General features: G+C 35.0%; 1 protein-coding gene across 1 annotated transcript; it reads left to right on the top strand.

Annotated features, from left to right (window-relative positions):
- Positions 1–15,690: 15,690 nt before the first annotated feature.
- On the top strand, positions 15,691–16,368 carry LOC145588675 (uncharacterized). Its single transcript, XM_081645288.1, has 2 exons — positions 15,691–16,107; positions 16,219–16,368. Exons 1-2 carry the CDS (start codon positions 15,691–15,693, stop codon positions 16,366–16,368), a joined length of 567 nt encoding a protein of 188 aa, XP_081501414.1.
- Positions 16,369–16,577: the final 209 nt, after the last annotated feature.

Raw genomic sequence — 16,577 nt, 5'->3', positions numbered from 1 at the left:
TTCTTTAAGAAAGGATTCTTGATTCATTCGACTTAGAGTCGTTTGAAAACTACAAAGGATGCTTACTTGGCAAGATGATAAAACAGCCGTTCTCCAAATTAGGAGAAAGGGCTAGTGACTTATTGGGTCTCATACACACGGATGTATGCGGACCAATGAGCACAACTGCAAGAAGTGGTTATTGCAATTTTATCACATTCATGGATAATTATACTAGATACGGCTATGTCTACCTAATGTCGCACAAATCTGAATCCTTTAAAAATTTCAAAGAATTTCATTGTGAAGTGGAAAATAGGCTTGGCAAGAAAATCAAAGCCCTTCGATCGGATCGAGGTGGCGAGCATTTGAGATACAAATTCAATGACCATCTGAAAGAACATGGTATTCTCTTAGAAATGACACCTATTGGAACTCCACAACGGAATGGAGTGTCCGAGTGGAGAAATCGAACTCTCTTAGACATGATTCGATCCATGATGAGTCTTACCGATCTTCCTCTCTTTTTTTGGGGACACATAATTCAAACCGTGATATTAACACTAAACTCTGTAGACACCTAAAAATGCCTCCTAAAACCAAACCAGATGATGAACAACCTTTCACCGCCAATATTAGTCGGGTCGAGTATTAATCTCAGAAGTGCTTAAAACCCATATTCAGTCAAACATATTCAGTCCACAAATCAGTCCAAGCATTTATTCAATCTCAATCCAATCCACATTTCAGCCCAAACCCTTTTTAATCCATTTCATATTATTTATTTATTAAGCCCGATTAATAAATATGTAAACCCTAAACCTAATTAAACACGAAATGGCTGAAAATGACGCACAATTATCTCGAACTTAATGACTATAAAAAGATAAAAATGAATTTAGACGTAATTCTAGAAAAGGAATATGCCGCATCACGGTAAATTCTGTCGCATCACGGCAAATTCCCCCCGTCATGGCAAAGTCCGCCGCGTCACGGTAAATTCCGCTGTGACACGACAATTTCTGCTGTGAGACGACAATTTTCTAGGGTTTAGACTTCGCGGCGCTTTAACTCTTGGGTTCCGTACCTCACCCCTCATATTTACTCCTCTATGCCCATGGCCCTTTAAAAGCCTAGGACATACACTTTTATAGGGTGTGTTAGGATTTAAATTCCTGACTGTTTGGGGGACGTTGAATTAGAGTTGATCCTATCATTACGCTTTTTTGAAAGAAACTAATAAGGAGTCGCCAATGAGTTTTAGGAAAACTCATCAACCTCGTTCATGTCTTTCTCCCAAGTAGAGTTCAAGGGATATTAAGCATGAATCATAAGTTTACCAGTGCCCAAATTGGTCTACTTATACCAGAAATGAGTTCGGGAGCGAGGGTACTAAAATAACATTTCTTTTAGGGAGGAATCACTATTCTAGCCCTAGTGCGGCCTCTATTAGCTCTTCCTTTTTCACAATTTCATCACCAAACAATATATGCAACGTGATACCTAAAACTAATTTAGTTGATTTTATTTACAAGAGTTAATCACACAAAGATACATTGCAACGAATGTCATTATTCTTTTGTTATTCAAATTTGTGAAAAGAACAAGAAATGAACAATATTCGCCTTGGCTTAAGTGATAAAACAATAATTAATTATTCCATTCTAGTATTTAATTAACGCACGAATCTATGTGAAATTAATTAATTAAAAGTTTGTTTAAAGTGATCAAACAACACTAATAAATCAATTAAAGTTATTTAAACAATAAAAGAAAGGTCATTTATTTAAGTGCTCAGGAAACTCACCGGTCTTCTTTTATGCTAAAATTCCATTTTAGATTTTTATGGACCTTCTTTCTTCTACATACCTCCAAGGACTTCATTGGATTCAATTAGGGTTGGAAAGTATTTAGGAAGAGAGACAAAAAGTAGTATGATAGTAAGAGGACATGAGACATTAGGGATTTAAGAATGCTAGGGTTTAGAATTCTGATTTTTCTGTTGTCATTAGGGTTAAACGAAGACCCTTATTTATAGGTGTAGGAATCTAAATTTAGGGTTTTAGAGCCGCGGTGTCAGGTGGCGCACGCAACTCTGGGAGTTGCGCTGAGTGCCGCTCACATCTCAAGGACTTACGTGCACCTGGCACGTGCAACTTAGATAGTTATGCGCTATGCGATTTTCCTTATACAAAAACGCGTTTTTAAAAGTTCCATAACTTTTGATTACAAAGTCGGATTAAGGAATATGAGATATCATTGGAAAGATCTAAATGTCTACTTTCCAGTTCCGTTATTCTTAGGTTAAAATATAGTATGGATCAAAATATATGGCCATTTAAGTGCAAGGGTGTCGATTTTCGGGCCCGGTTTAGTATTTTGATGATAACTTCTTTGTTTTAACTCAAAATTGGGCTTATAATATACAATTGGAAAGCTATTTAAAAGGGATATCCATCTGTATAGGCCTTGCATGGATATTTGATAGTTGAATTATCTGACTGGCTCAGTTTTCAACAATGTAAGATCCATTTGATCCAATCATTGCATTTGACGCATTTGGGTCTGTTATTAGTTAAGATTAAATATGTATGAGCATGTTTTAGGACTAGGCTCTAAGATAATTTGGTCACAAATATGGGTTTTAACATACTTCATAATGCATTTCGTATTCCCTAAACACTTCAACTTTGATCTAGCATGAAGAACGAGTTTTTGTAACATCATCGCACTTTGATCGAGTCTATAATAGACAATAAGAAAAGTAGCCAAAGAAATAAATTCGAGACACATTCTGCGAAGTTCTTTAAAGACAAGGAAGCTTTCAGTAATGTTGAGAATCTCGAAACTATTCTCAATTCGCTAAATGTTCAAGACAAGTAGTTTCTTAGACAAGATAAAGTAATTTCTTAATTTAGTGCGCTAAAGAATCTAGATTGACCCTTTGCAAGTATAGAACTCTTTTACAAGTATACCAGTCCTGGGTGATGTCATGTTATGAGAAGATATCGGTTTTTAAAAAGAGTAAAGAGGGTGATACCCTCTCAATATGTCATCGGTGGTCTAAAGTCCCTTGGTATGTCATTGAAACTTTAGTCCATGATTTTAACACAGAAAAAAGATGATAAAAGGGTTGTGTTTTAGCATTTGTAGCCCAGCACTTGAATAAAAGATTGACATACGCTGCCAAAACAGATACTCGATGTCCACAAGATAGAAATACATGTCTCAGGACTGGAGGCACATATCCAAATCCAGTGAGAGAAGAAAATCGACAACTCTCTCAGCAGTTTAGTCCACGAGATAAAACACGCGTCCTAAGACTGGGGGCACGTGTCTAAATAGGTGCATGCCGCTTTCGTTGTGCCGCTCTTTATACAAGGGGTGGATGACACCCTTACTGTCCGGTAAAGCCAGACTGCTTACTAGCTAACCGTATCTGCTTCTAATCGGGAAGTGTCTGTTCTCGATGGTTCGGCGCGCCTGTCGACTCGTTAAGCTAACGCCTAAAGTTTATAAAAGAAATTCTATCGTTTTCATTACGGGAGGAAGATCACGTTGCCAAATGCAATTTTACGCTGAACATACGCCATACAATTTTACGCTATACGATAACGCCGTACTTTTTGTTTTGCTAAAAAAAACTAAAACCTCACATTTATAAAGGTCATTACAGTAAAATGCTAAACCTGCCTATGGGAGCTTTTGCGTAAAGCACCACTACGAAATATTTTAAGACACTCTCACAAAAAACATTCAAAACGTATGCTTAGGGTAGGCACAAAACACGGTGTACATGAAGGATGATGTAAAAAACTATCGAAAAAGAAAATAAACTACAAAATGCAAAGCAATTAAAAGATTTTGATGATTCGTGCGTTATTACGTCTAACAACGCACAAAATCGTTAGAAAAAATTCAAAACGGATCAAAATTTGAGTACCGGTCTTTTAAGTGACTAGTATTCGCATGCAACTCAATGGGTTGCGCTGGCCAGGCGCGCGCAGGAAACTGGATTGCGCTGGGATGCCACGCGCAACTTGATGAGTTGCACGCAACATTTGAATCGGTAAAAAGAGGTGGAGAAGCGGGATCTACAGCTCACTCTCTTCTTCTCCTCTTTCGCCATTTTCAATCTCTTTCCTTTTTTGTTGTTGTTTGAATATAAGGAAAGTAAATCTTGCTCCTTTTATTGTACCAAACTTTGAACTTGGTCAATAAAATGGAGAAACCCGAATTAAGAACTCTAACTTTTAGAAGTTGGGGACTTTGATTTTGACTTGTTTTCATGAATTTGTTTGTTCTATGTTGTTATGACATGTTTAGGGAATATATTGCAATAAATTTCATGTGAAATGGTAAAGTACTGATCCTATCTGAGCATATACAAGCATATACGTGTTTTTTCTTTATTAAATTTTCAAATTTGTGCTTGAACGTTTTTCTTTTTTCAGTCACATGGACTAACTTGTAAATTTTCATGTAAATTGAAGTGTTAGAACGACAATTATGCACTGAAATTATGATCAAAATTTTGAGCTTTGATAATGGCAAGAAATTGTTCTTGTGACTCATGTTTATTTTTGTCATGCTTAAGTTGCAAAAAAAAATTTATCAATGATAAAAATGACCAATAGTTATTATTATTCACCTATAAAACTGTGATTTCAAGATTTACATAAAACTAGTTAGTTCAAGAAATTCTTGAAGACATCTCAAACTGGTGTAGTTTGGCTATATTTCGGGCTTGTAAGCCCCCATTTTATATTTTCGAATGTTGTAGGTAGCGCCCAGTGTTGGGTGGCTTCGATGACTTGTTTGTTTTTAAGATTTAGACCCTTTCATGTTGCTTGAAATGGGTCTAAAAATCCCGTGTTTTGTTTTATTATGATAACAACTAGGATCTTGGAAACAATTAAACTAGTGTGTTTAAATCGTTTTCGACCATTCATTGTTTTAACAAATGAAATTTTCTAAGTCTAGTAATATTGCTCGTTCATTAGAACAAGTAAGAGGGAAAATGAAATGTTGTTCAACTTTTTTCTCTATTCTCGGTACTTTCGAATTCTTTCTTTTAAGTTATCGATTGAAGCTCGAGAAAGTAGATATCATCCTCTTTGCGAAATTCCAATGTGCAACAATAGAGAATCTAAAAAATGAAGACCCTTTAATTTTTAACTTAGGAATGTTTTATTTACACTTTAACTCATGAAATTGTTTGTCTTAACGAAGTGTCTTGGTACAATTTTCATGATGAACGATTGAGTATTAAACTTTTGTATGAGCAAGTATGTTGTATGCATTTGAATTCTATTTTGATACTCATGATTTTGTTTCGTTTTCTCTATACTAGTTGTACTCTCTAATCTTTAAAGTAAATTGAAGTATTGAAATAACAATTATGAACTAAGATAAGTTTTTGAAGTTGAACTTGAAAATGGCTCGAATATGTAGCTTGTTCTATTACCAAGTTCAATTGCAAACTTAGTTTTCAATGGAACAAAATGATTGTTAAATCATTGTGATGCATTTGAAAATTTTCAGGTCGAGATCTACGCAAACTATTTATAGTTTATGTGATTCTCGACAGTAGCTTGAATGGCATGAATATTGACAAGAGGAAAAGGTAGGTCGTTATCTACTTCTCCCTAGAGCCAAACTTAATTTTTAAACACTCGACCAACCCTAATACAAGTAACCTATATTTTTGTAGCCCCCCAAGTGTAACCTTAGGTGGCTTTTGCAATTCATGTATACACATGCTAGGGGATATTTCTCATGTTTATTTGAACCCCCAAGATTTGTATTTTTAATTTGTGGAATATTGCATATGTTTATCATGAATTGTTTGATCAAGTAATATAATTAATTATCTTGGTCAAATAATAGGAAGTGGTATTCTTCCTTTTGTCATTTAAAGTTATTAAGATGGTTCGTAATAAGCTTTGCATGACATTGATTTCGCAGCATAAATAGCGTGTTCAAATCTGTAAATAGAGAGAAGTGGCGACGTCTAGGCTTTTTTATCCCCCAGATTTAAGGCAAAGAGCGAAAAAATTATACTATTTTTCAAGTATTTTAGTTTCCAAATGGGAGGGATCATCCCGACTTACCCCCCAAAAAAGAAATGAACAAAAAAGATGGATTTGCATAAAAAGGAAAGGAAATCCAACTTTCCCATAGATGAATAAAGAAAGAGAATTAGACATGTTTTCGAAAAGCAAGGATTATTGAATTAATATTTGAATCATCGTGATGACTTGGCAGTGAGGTATATGTGTGATAGCGATAACGATCATTTTTTCATGTAGCGATCATGTTCAATCAATGTTCCTCGCTTATTAGAGAAGATGGAGATATCCTATGCAGGCGAACATATTAGTTGCTCATGATAAGTGAGAAGATCAATGCTTAAGAGTTGTAAAAAACATCTAAAGTTGACGTCGAGCCTGTCGATATATCAAATCAATTTATTTTATTAACTCTTTTTCTTTCTAGGCAATGTATATAGAACTTGAGTTACCTTTGTAATAAATAGCCCTATTATTAAAAGAAAATAAGATGATTGTTTTTTTAAAGTGATAGTCATCTCATTTTTCTTGGCAAAAGATATGGAAAACATCGAATTTAGTTTGATTCGATTGCTTTACTAAAATGGTGTCAAGAAGCCAATGGCTATCAAATCATCCAAATCATTTGATTTTTTTATATGATTTTTTAATCATAACTCAACACTTCATGCATTTTATATATAGGCATGACTACCTAATAGTAAGTCCATATGTGCAAGGCCTAAGGTTGGCCATATTTTCATGGAATGATGATTTCGGTACATGATTAGGGTCTACCTCAAGGAGGGCCTTTCTAAGGTAGTAACGTGGCTAGTCTTGGGGTTATGAAGAATGAACAGGCTCAAGTATACTCCCAAAATCCCTTACTTTTGGTGCTTCTCATATTAAAACCTTTCTGCTTTGTGTGGCAAATCCTACATTAGGTGCCTTTTTCTTGCCCTCTCTATTTTTTTTTTCTTTCTTTTTTTTTTTGATAATTTTTGTTCTGGGTTTAGAATGATTTTTTCTTTCTTTTGCATTAGGTCTTTGGGTTTAGACTAACTTTGTGTCCCCCTCTTATGTTTCATTCTCCCAATTTCCTATTTGTATCTCTTTGCACCATTCCCATCCCAAGGTATGGAATAATGTAGGTTGAATAACTAAGGCTCAACTGACGAGGCTCAAAAGGGCTGCCAAAAAGATGGATTTTCTCTAAGGTTAAGAACATGGGATTATCTTTGTGGAGTTTCAAGTTGCCTCCTGTGTTGGTAAAATCATCATATCCTTTCTTTGTGGGCCAAAGATGGGCCTCTTTTCATTCGATAAATCTAGTAAGCCAAAACTCATCAAGATTCTTAAAGTGTTGAGTATGTATGCCTTTTTGATATTGCCTGTTTGTATGTATACGTTTTATTTAATTTGAGCAAATAAAAGATTGAAAAGAGAACAAAATAGACGTACTTGAAATATATTTTTTATTCATTAATTAATGAGAGTACAAAATAAGTAGATTTGACAGCATGAATCTCTTAGTCTATCATAAAAAACAAAGGAAAGAAACAAAACAAGACCTAGGGTGCTACATCGTGAATTGTTGACAACTTCTTGAGATTGCGTTTTCGAGCTTTGTCCGTTTCCAACACAGGTGAAATCCTCTCTACAAATCTAATCCATCTATATGATTCATGGTTTCATTTATCAAGTCCCTTTCAATTATTGTTCCTACAGTATAGACCTTTTGAAATGTGTCTAAACCAAGGTATTGTAAATGAAACTTGTATGGTGGAGACATATTGTCTATAAACTTTGGGACAAGTTCATGATCCGGAGGTCTTTGTGAAAGAAGATCAACCTTTGATCGCCACCTGGAAAGGAAGTCAATGAAGCCTTCTTCTTCCCCTTGCTTAAGCAATTCAAGATCGCGCAAGGTAGTTGTGAGCTCGATGTTATCTCCATATTGGGTTAAAAACGCTTTTACAACGTCACTCCAAGTGGAAGTTTTTTTTGCATCGAGGTTATAAAACCATGATCTTGCAGTTGGTTCCAATGAAAGAGGAAAAGTACATGCATATTGATTTTGCTCAACCCCTTTCTATGCCATAATTCCAATAAAGCTCATTAAGTGAGTCCTAGGATTGTCCGTAACCTTAAAGGTTGGTAAATCCGTAGTCAAGAACTTTTCTGGGAGAGTCTTGCCACTAGGTTGTGGTGCAAGCTCATAATTGAAGTACTTAGTCCCTGAGCTAGCTCGAAGGACAAGCTTCTCCAAGGCAATCATCTAAGGATTTTACTTTAAATGAATTGTTTTCGAAAAAGGTAGAAGAGAAAGACAAGAAAGTTGGATTGAAAATGCTCATCAAATTTTAGAAATATTAATCGACCCAAACACACTCCTTTAAATGATCAAATATACTATGGTATTTGTTGATCATTTAGATTACAATGGAGATCTATATCGTTTTTTTTAAAAAAAAATTATGATTCTCATATTGCTCATCTTTAAGGATAATATATTATTATTTTCTTAAAAAGAATGATGGCCTCAGAATGTAAAATCCAAGAAATAATTAAATCATTTTCTCGGTTTTATCATTCATTATCTTCTCTCTTTTTTGAGAATAATAAATTTTTTTGTATCATACTCTTTCCTTTTTTTTTTTTTAAGAACGATTTTTCTTTTTTTCTTTCATTCTATTTCTCTCTTTTTTTTCTTGTGAGGCAATCATCCCAAGTAAGGTTTTCCGGATTTTCTTTTTAAACCATAGAAGAGGTAAATAAATTATACTCTTAAATCAAGGTTGATCAATTACAACTGAAAAATGATGAACACGAAAATAGGCACGTTTAAGAATAAACATATTAATGACGTCCTATTATAGGATCGAACTTCTAATGACGAACCTCATAAGGAGTAATGTCATTAGTTCAATTATAAAGTACGTAAACAAATAATCATAATCAAAAACAGTATCGCGCGTAATTTTCCGTCTTGCAAAAAGGTGGAAAGTGCAAATTCAAAAGTAGCATCTGCCACATGCAGTTTTTTTTTTTTTTTTGCGAAAATGCAAAATGTACGATAAAAAACATGTTTTTGGATTTTTTTGAAAAAAGAAAAAACAAAAAAAAGACAATCAAAGTAAAATTAACTAAGTTAGACAACGTTGTTAGCCAAAGAGATATTTTTAGCACCTACTTAACGATTAAATTTGAAGCAGTAATATCGTTTTCTCCGTTTGACATTGCTCGTAATGATTCAAAGTCAACGTTGAACAGTGGGCGCGCGCAGACACAGAGTTGCGCAGAGGGGCCGCGCGCAACTTCTGAACTTGCGCTTGGAGGGCGCGCGCAACTTTGACAGTTGCGCGTGCCACCTGGTACATTAGACATTTTTTTTTTGTTGTGTCAAACCACAATGTTTTTACAATTTTTTAATATCTCTAGGTAACAAGTTGGAATTAATTAGATAAGACACGAAGCATATAGTAAGCACATATTCATGTAGTCACATAAGCACATAAAAGGGACTGTCAAAGCATACAATGCTATGCTCAGGTCAAGCCAAAGGTACCATATCTTAAGAGACGATGCACGAATCAATCACTCAACGTGTGGACCCATGACATAGCATTCCCAACATTTTGTTGGTGATATGGGTGGGATGATTGTTATTTATTTCGGGATGGAAGCCTAGTGTTGGCAATCCTAGTCAATGAGCCAATCCCTAATGGTTAAAGTGTGCTATGATTATGTATGATGCAATGTTGCTTGTTTGGCTTTTACTTTTGTGAAAAAGGAAGATATTATACGTTCAAGTCTCGCTCTCTTACTAGATATTATCCAAGTTAGTTCTCGTTACAACCTATAGGTAACCTAGTGTTGGAAACCTTGAACCATCACTAAGAACTAATCTTTTAACCTCTAAGTCCCCAGTGGAGTCGCCACTGTAAGGAGGGTGTGCCCATCGTAGGGGATCCTTCTCCTTAAATGCCCATGGCCTTTAAAATCCTAGGACTTTACACTTGTTAGGGTGTATTAGGATTTGAATCCCTGACTGTTTGGGGGACCTTGAATTAGAATTGATCCTATCATTACGCTTTTTTGTAAGAAACAAGTAGGAGTTGCCAATGAGTTTTAGGAAAACACATAAACCTCATTCATGCCTTTGTCCCAAGTAGAGTTCAAGGGAAATTCAGCACGAATCGTAAGTTTACCCATGCCCAAATTGGTCTACATGTACCAGAAATGAGTTCAGGAGCAACGGTACTAATATAACGTTCCTTTTAGGGAGGAATCGCTATTCTAGCCCTAGTGCGGCCTCTACTAGCTCTTCCTTTTTCACAATTACATCACCAAACAATATATGCAACGTGATACCTAAAAACTAAGTTAGTTGATTTTATTTACAAGCATCAATCATGTAGGAATTACATTGCAAAAGTCGTTATTCTTATTTAATCAATATTCGTGAAAAAGAACAAAAATAAACAATATTCGCCTTGGCTTAACTAATCAATCAACGATAAATTTATTCAATTCTATTCTTTGTTTAATGCAAGATACTATGTGGAATTAATTAATTAAAAGTTCTTTTAAAGTGATCAAACAACACTAATTAATTAATTAAAAGTTATTTAAACAAGAAAATAAAGGTGATTGATCTAAATGCTCGGGAATTTACCACTTCTCCTTGCTAGATCTTCGTTTAGAACACTTATGGACTCCTTCTTGTTCGATAACCTCCATCGTAGTAACAAGTATTGAGGGGGTGAGTGTTTAGGACAAGAGGGTTTGATAGTACACAAGTTCACAAAGTTTCTGCCAGAGTTTTAGGTTAATTTCTGTCTGTTTGAGCCTTGTATTAAGCCTCTATTTATAGGGAACGAATGCGTTTAGGGTTTCAAACGTTCTGCCGCAGCAAGTGTCGCGCGCATCTAAATGGGTTGCGCGCGACATCCCAGCGCAAATAATTTAGATGTGCTGCTATAGGCAGCTCAACTGATCGTCTTGCGCGCGGTATTATGGTAAGATTCGATTTTATATTTTTATGAAAATCTGAATCTTCCACAAGCGCATCACTGGTAGTTGCGCTGGGTGTCACGCGCAACTGATTAAGTTGCACATGCCAGACCAGCGCGACTCATTGAGATGCGCGCGGATTTCTCTGCGGCAGCATTGATTTTTAACCTAGGCGCTTCTAAATCCGTCATAATTAGGTTTTAACCTCAGGCTTAAGCCTAATTATGATATGGCTTAGTTATTTTGGACCTTAATTCATTTTGTTTTGGATTAGGCTAGTCATTTTGCATTCTTGTGATTTAATCAGTTGTCCATAAGCATTCTTCACGTTGATCTAACACAAAGATGGTTTTATTTATTGTCATAGCACTTCCTGTCGGGCAGGAGGCCAAAAGTAGATGTCTGCACTCCCTCCGTTTTTTTTTTATTTGCATCACTTTTCTTTTATGGGTGTTTTTTTAAAATGCATCACTTCTATATTTTGTAACTTTATACTTTATTTTATCATTTCTCTCTCTTACTTTAAACCCCACTCAAATTATTTTATAATTTCTCTTTCTTCCATGGTCCCCATTTAATTAATAAAAATATCTATCCTCTCTTACATACTTTCTCTTTCATGGTTCGCATATCACTTTTACTATAATAATTTATTCACCCACTCACAATATTATATTACTCTCCTAAAAATATGTGCACTCCCAAGTGATGCAAATAAAAAAAACGGTGGGAGTATATGCAATGATATAAATTACACATATTGTCTAAAAGGATATCTGAAAATTTATTTATTTTGAGAAAATGAAACAAAATCAAGAAAGGGAATTTTGAAGAATATTTTTTTAGAGAATAGGAAATATGTTATTTCGAACTAGAATTCAAAATTTGGAAAGGGTCCATGAAATTTTGAAAATAAAAAGAAGCAACTATTTCTAGTATGCGAAATACATAATCATGTTATTTTCGAAACTGGACCCACAATGGAAAGAAAAGCCTAGCTCGTAATTGAGTGTGACTTTTTTTTGTCCAAAATTGATGAAGGTAAGTTGTAATTTGCAACTTATTTCAACAAATATATGAAAATGTGAGTAAACACTTGTATATCTAATCTTGTTATCTCTTCTTTTTAGTGTTTGTCATCATTATCATATTTTGCTAACTGAAAGTGAAGTTCTTCCAATTAAATAAGCACCGTAGTTTGAAAATAAATATTATAAAACTTAGGTTTGATGGAGTGTTAGAATAATTTATAAAACCATACGAATCACTTTCCAAAATATACCATTGGAAAGCTCTTTGAAAAGGCTATTCATCTGTATAGGCCTTGCATGGAAATTTGATGGTTGATTTATCTGATTGGCTCGGTTTTCAACAATGTAAGATCCATTTGATCCAATCATTGCATTTGACGCATTTGGGTCAATTATTAACTAAGATTAAACATGTACGAGCATGTTTTAGGCCTAATTAGTAATCGAATTAGGATCTAATATAATTTGGTCTCAAATATGGGTTTTAACTTACTTCATAATGCATTTTGTAGTCAATAAACACTTGAACTTTGATCTAGCATGAATAACGGGTTTTTATAACATCATCGCACTTCCTGTCAGGACAGGAGACCAAAAGTAGGTGTCTACATTATTATTTTCCTTGAAGTTACTAACGCGTTTATTGTTTTATAGTTGCAAGCAAACGCAATCAAAGTAAGGATTCATCTTCCCTTAATTATTGATCGAGTGTTCCGATTGTCCTATGATTGTATCACTTATGTTAACAAGATTTATAGGGGTGAAGAGCAAAGATAGCAGTAGCCGAAAGACATGGACCACTCCATAGTAAGGTATCATCAAGCTCAATTATGATGTTTTACTTAGCGACGATGGTTAGGTGGGTCTACGTGTGGTAGTACGTGACTATAAGGGTGATGTCCTATTAGCTACTGCTGTTAGGCGCATCATAGCTTATTGCCCACCAATAATTGCAAATAGCAAAGTAGCTGCCATGGTAGTGAGGATGGAAAATTGTTATGGGTTGCTTAATGTCATCATCGAATCCAACTCTTAAGTTCTTGTCAACAAGCTATGTAAAGCAACTATCTTCCTCACTGATTTGGATGCTATTTTAGACGATATCCTTTACTCTAGCACTTTCCTTAGTTCGATTTCTTGGTGTCATGTCAACCAGGATGGTAATGTTGTTGCTCACAATTTAGCTCATATTGTTCCTTTTGGTGTTGAACAAATTTAGGACGATCATAGTCCTATTGAGTTCTCTCCTTACATATTGATGGATAAATTATCAATATAAGGCACTACTTGCTTTGTTTAAAAATAGGAAAATTTGTTAGAAACTACCTTTTAAATGACATTTTTTATCAGAAACTACCTTATAAATTTTTTTTTTTGAGAACATACCATTTAAACAAAATTTTTTGCAAGGACATACGACCAGTCACCGGATTTTTCAAGTTTGACCTCAAAAACATGGCATTGACCAGTCATGTGCCGGTCACGTGACTTCATTAAACCCATTTTTTTCTTTTTCCTATTCTTTTCCCTCATCTTTCTCACGACTTACCCCTGACTAACCTTCTCTCTCATCAATTCATCCCCTCTTGCAATAACTCCATCATTCAACTGTAGCAAAGGATGGCAAAAATTAAATTACTTTGAAGAAAATTCTACTGCACGCTAAGACTTCAACCACTACAATTAAGGTAAGCGATTACTTATTTAGTGCTGACAAATTTTTTTTTTTTTTTTTTTGGCTTTCCATCTAAGTTTCTCCAACTTATAAACATGGATAAAAGGTGGAGTCATAAAGAAATGGAAAGCTAAAGCAAGTACGGGAAGCAAGGGGGACCAATTACTATTTAGCACAAAGATACAGGTACAATTTTATACAAAGAGACGAAACTTTTGCAATTTAATTAATGGAAATTGCGAAATAAGAGGCATGACCTATCATTAATTTATCGTTAACCTTAATTAGATTATATTAAAATATTGTTGTTTTGGATTTAATAAGTATTTAATTAATTAGTTAACTTGATTGGGTTATTTTGTTTTGGATCTTAAAATTTAATTAGTTGCATGTTGTCTACTCCATAGTTATTTATTATGTTCATACTTGTGTTATTTCCAGGTTTATTGGTAGGATAAACATGAATTTATGTGGATCCTGTCAATATTAGGTTGTATTATGGGGGGGGGGAGGTTTGTTACAAAGAATAGAATAACTACTTATGAAAAGGGAGAAAGTAATTATGTTGGGTTGTCCTTGCATCCAAATGTAGATTAGGTGTGTTACTTTGAATTTGTGGATTGGATTAAGAGAGAGTTGGGGTATGAGGATGTAGGACAGATTTGGTTTAGGAGATATGGGTGTAGTTTATTTGCTGGTAGGAAGGAAATTAAAAGTGATGTAGACAATCTTGAGTTTCTACAATCAAAGGAGAAAGATGGCTGATACAATATGTATGTGGTCCATGAGCAAATTAAACAGAAAGAAAAGGAATTTAGTGTGCAGATTGGGATGAGCTATAATATTGACTCTGAAACTAAGGTAGAGAAAAGCAGTAGGAGCAGTATATTTGGTGAGTCACACCATGTTAAGTTAGCACCATCTTATTTAGAGGGCCCACAACCTGATGAGTCAGCACTTCAGATAGATGCCTTGCACATGTCAGATTCCCATATCCAAATGCAAAAACCTAGATCTAAAAACTTCAACAAAAATTGCTTCCTCTAAAGCCTTCTACTAACACTACTCACACTGAAACTGAACCCAAAAAAAGCCTCAAAAATATTTTTCCACTAGCCAAAGATACAAGGATTTACAAGTTAATCCTGATGGTGAAAATACTGATGCTGACAATATATTGGAGAGTGATAATGAAGATAGTGATGTTTGTCAAAGTGAGGGAGATTATGAGGATCAAAGTGATGATGATCTTTTTGCAGATAATGTTGATTTTAATATAAGTGATACAGTTAGTAGAAGCTTAGTGGTTCATTCCAAACAGACGGGTGAGGAAGAACGTGAGGATGATGGTTATGATTTACACTTAGAAAGTGATGTGGACCTAAATGAAAGTGATGAGGATATGCACAGTTTACATGGATTTGATTATGAAGGAGTTGATTATCCTGTGTTCAATCTCAAAGTAGATTTCAGAGATAACATCAAACTTAGTGTAGGTTTGAAATTTCCATCAAATGAAGTGTTTAGAAAGGCTTTGAGACATCATGCTGTTGAGAGTGGTTATGATTATTACTATTTGCATAATGGAAATAAAAGAATAACTGTGTATTGTGCTAAGAGATGTCTCTGTCCTTAGAAGGGTACTAAAATTATAAAGTGCAAATGAGAGTTGACAAGGAAGTGTAGGTTTAGAGTGCATTGTGTAAAACTGGAAAGTGAAGAAACTTTCCAAATCAAGAGTCTTTGGTTAGAACATGTGTGTGGCCACCAACACCAGAATCCTAAAGTCACTTCTCAATACCTAGCTAAGAGGTATTTACAAGATTGGAGGGAAAGTCCTACATGGAAGCTGGTGTCTTTTATGTTGAGAGTGAGGAGGGAGGTCAAGGTGGAGGTGGGGTATTATAAGTCTTATTACGCTAGGAAAAAAGCTACGAGGATGATATATGGAGATTCTGCAAATGAGTACAATAAAGTCCGGGATTATGCAAAGGCTATAAGGCATTTTAATCCTGGTAGTACAGCTATAGTTAAGGTTACAGGCATAGAGCATCCACCTGTCTTATTCCAAAGGATGTACATTTTCCTACAACCATGCAAAAAAGGTTTCATGGTAGGTTGTAGGCCAATACTTGGTGTGGATGGGTCCCATTTAAGGGGCCCATATCCAGGAATTTTACTTACTGCACTTAGAAAAGATGGTAATAATAACATCTTTCGAATTGCATGGGCAGTAGTGGAAGTTGAAAATTTTGAGACATGGAAATGGTTCCTGGAATTATTGGTGAAGGACTTAAGATCTGTTGCAAATGCAGTAACTTGGATGCATGAAATACAGAATGAGGGTGAAGACAACGTCAGTTACTTGTCTGATCGATAAAAAGTGAGTACTTCCCTAAACTAATGGTTACTTTGTCTATTATTTTTGCATTGTTACTATGTATAAAAATGTATCATCTTATTTCAGGGTTTGTTAGATGCTTTCAACAGTGTTGTCCCAAATGCCAAAACAAGATTTTGTTGTAGGCACATCTGGACAAATTTTAAGTCCAAGTTTCCAGGAGAACTCTACAGGGAGCATTTTTGTAAGGCAGCTAGAGCAACAACTAAGGTATAAATCTTTATTCCCTGTACGTTAACTTAAGCTTTGATGTTGTTGTTTATGACTTATGTTTGTCACTTGCATTGCATGAGCACCATTTTAATGAGAATATGGAAGCCATCTAATGTTTCAATGAGGAAGCTTTTAATTACTTAATGGATATACCAACAGCTCACTGGTCAAGGTATGCATTTACTACTAGATCTAAGTCTGGGATGCTATTA

Source organism: Chenopodium album, chromosome 17, assembly GCF_948465745.1.
Source record: "Chenopodium album chromosome 17, dcCheAlbu1.1, whole genome shotgun sequence".
Classification (NCBI taxonomy): domain Eukaryota; kingdom Viridiplantae; phylum Streptophyta; class Magnoliopsida; order Caryophyllales; family Amaranthaceae; genus Chenopodium; species Chenopodium album.
The sequence above is the reverse complement of the archived record's forward strand: the minus strand, read 5'-3'. Positions and strand labels throughout refer to the sequence as shown.

What these genes read in the sequence shown, in the direction of transcription:
- LOC145588675 (XM_081645288.1), top strand. Translation starts at nt 15,691, where the DNA reads ATGATATATGGAGATTCTGCAAATGAGTACAATAAAGTCCGGGATTAT. An exon ending in AGAATGAGGGTGAAGACAAC is followed by an intron (nt 16,108 to 16,218) that starts GTCAGTTACTTG and finishes ATCTTATTTCAG; the next exon opens with GGTTTGTTAGATGCTTTCAA.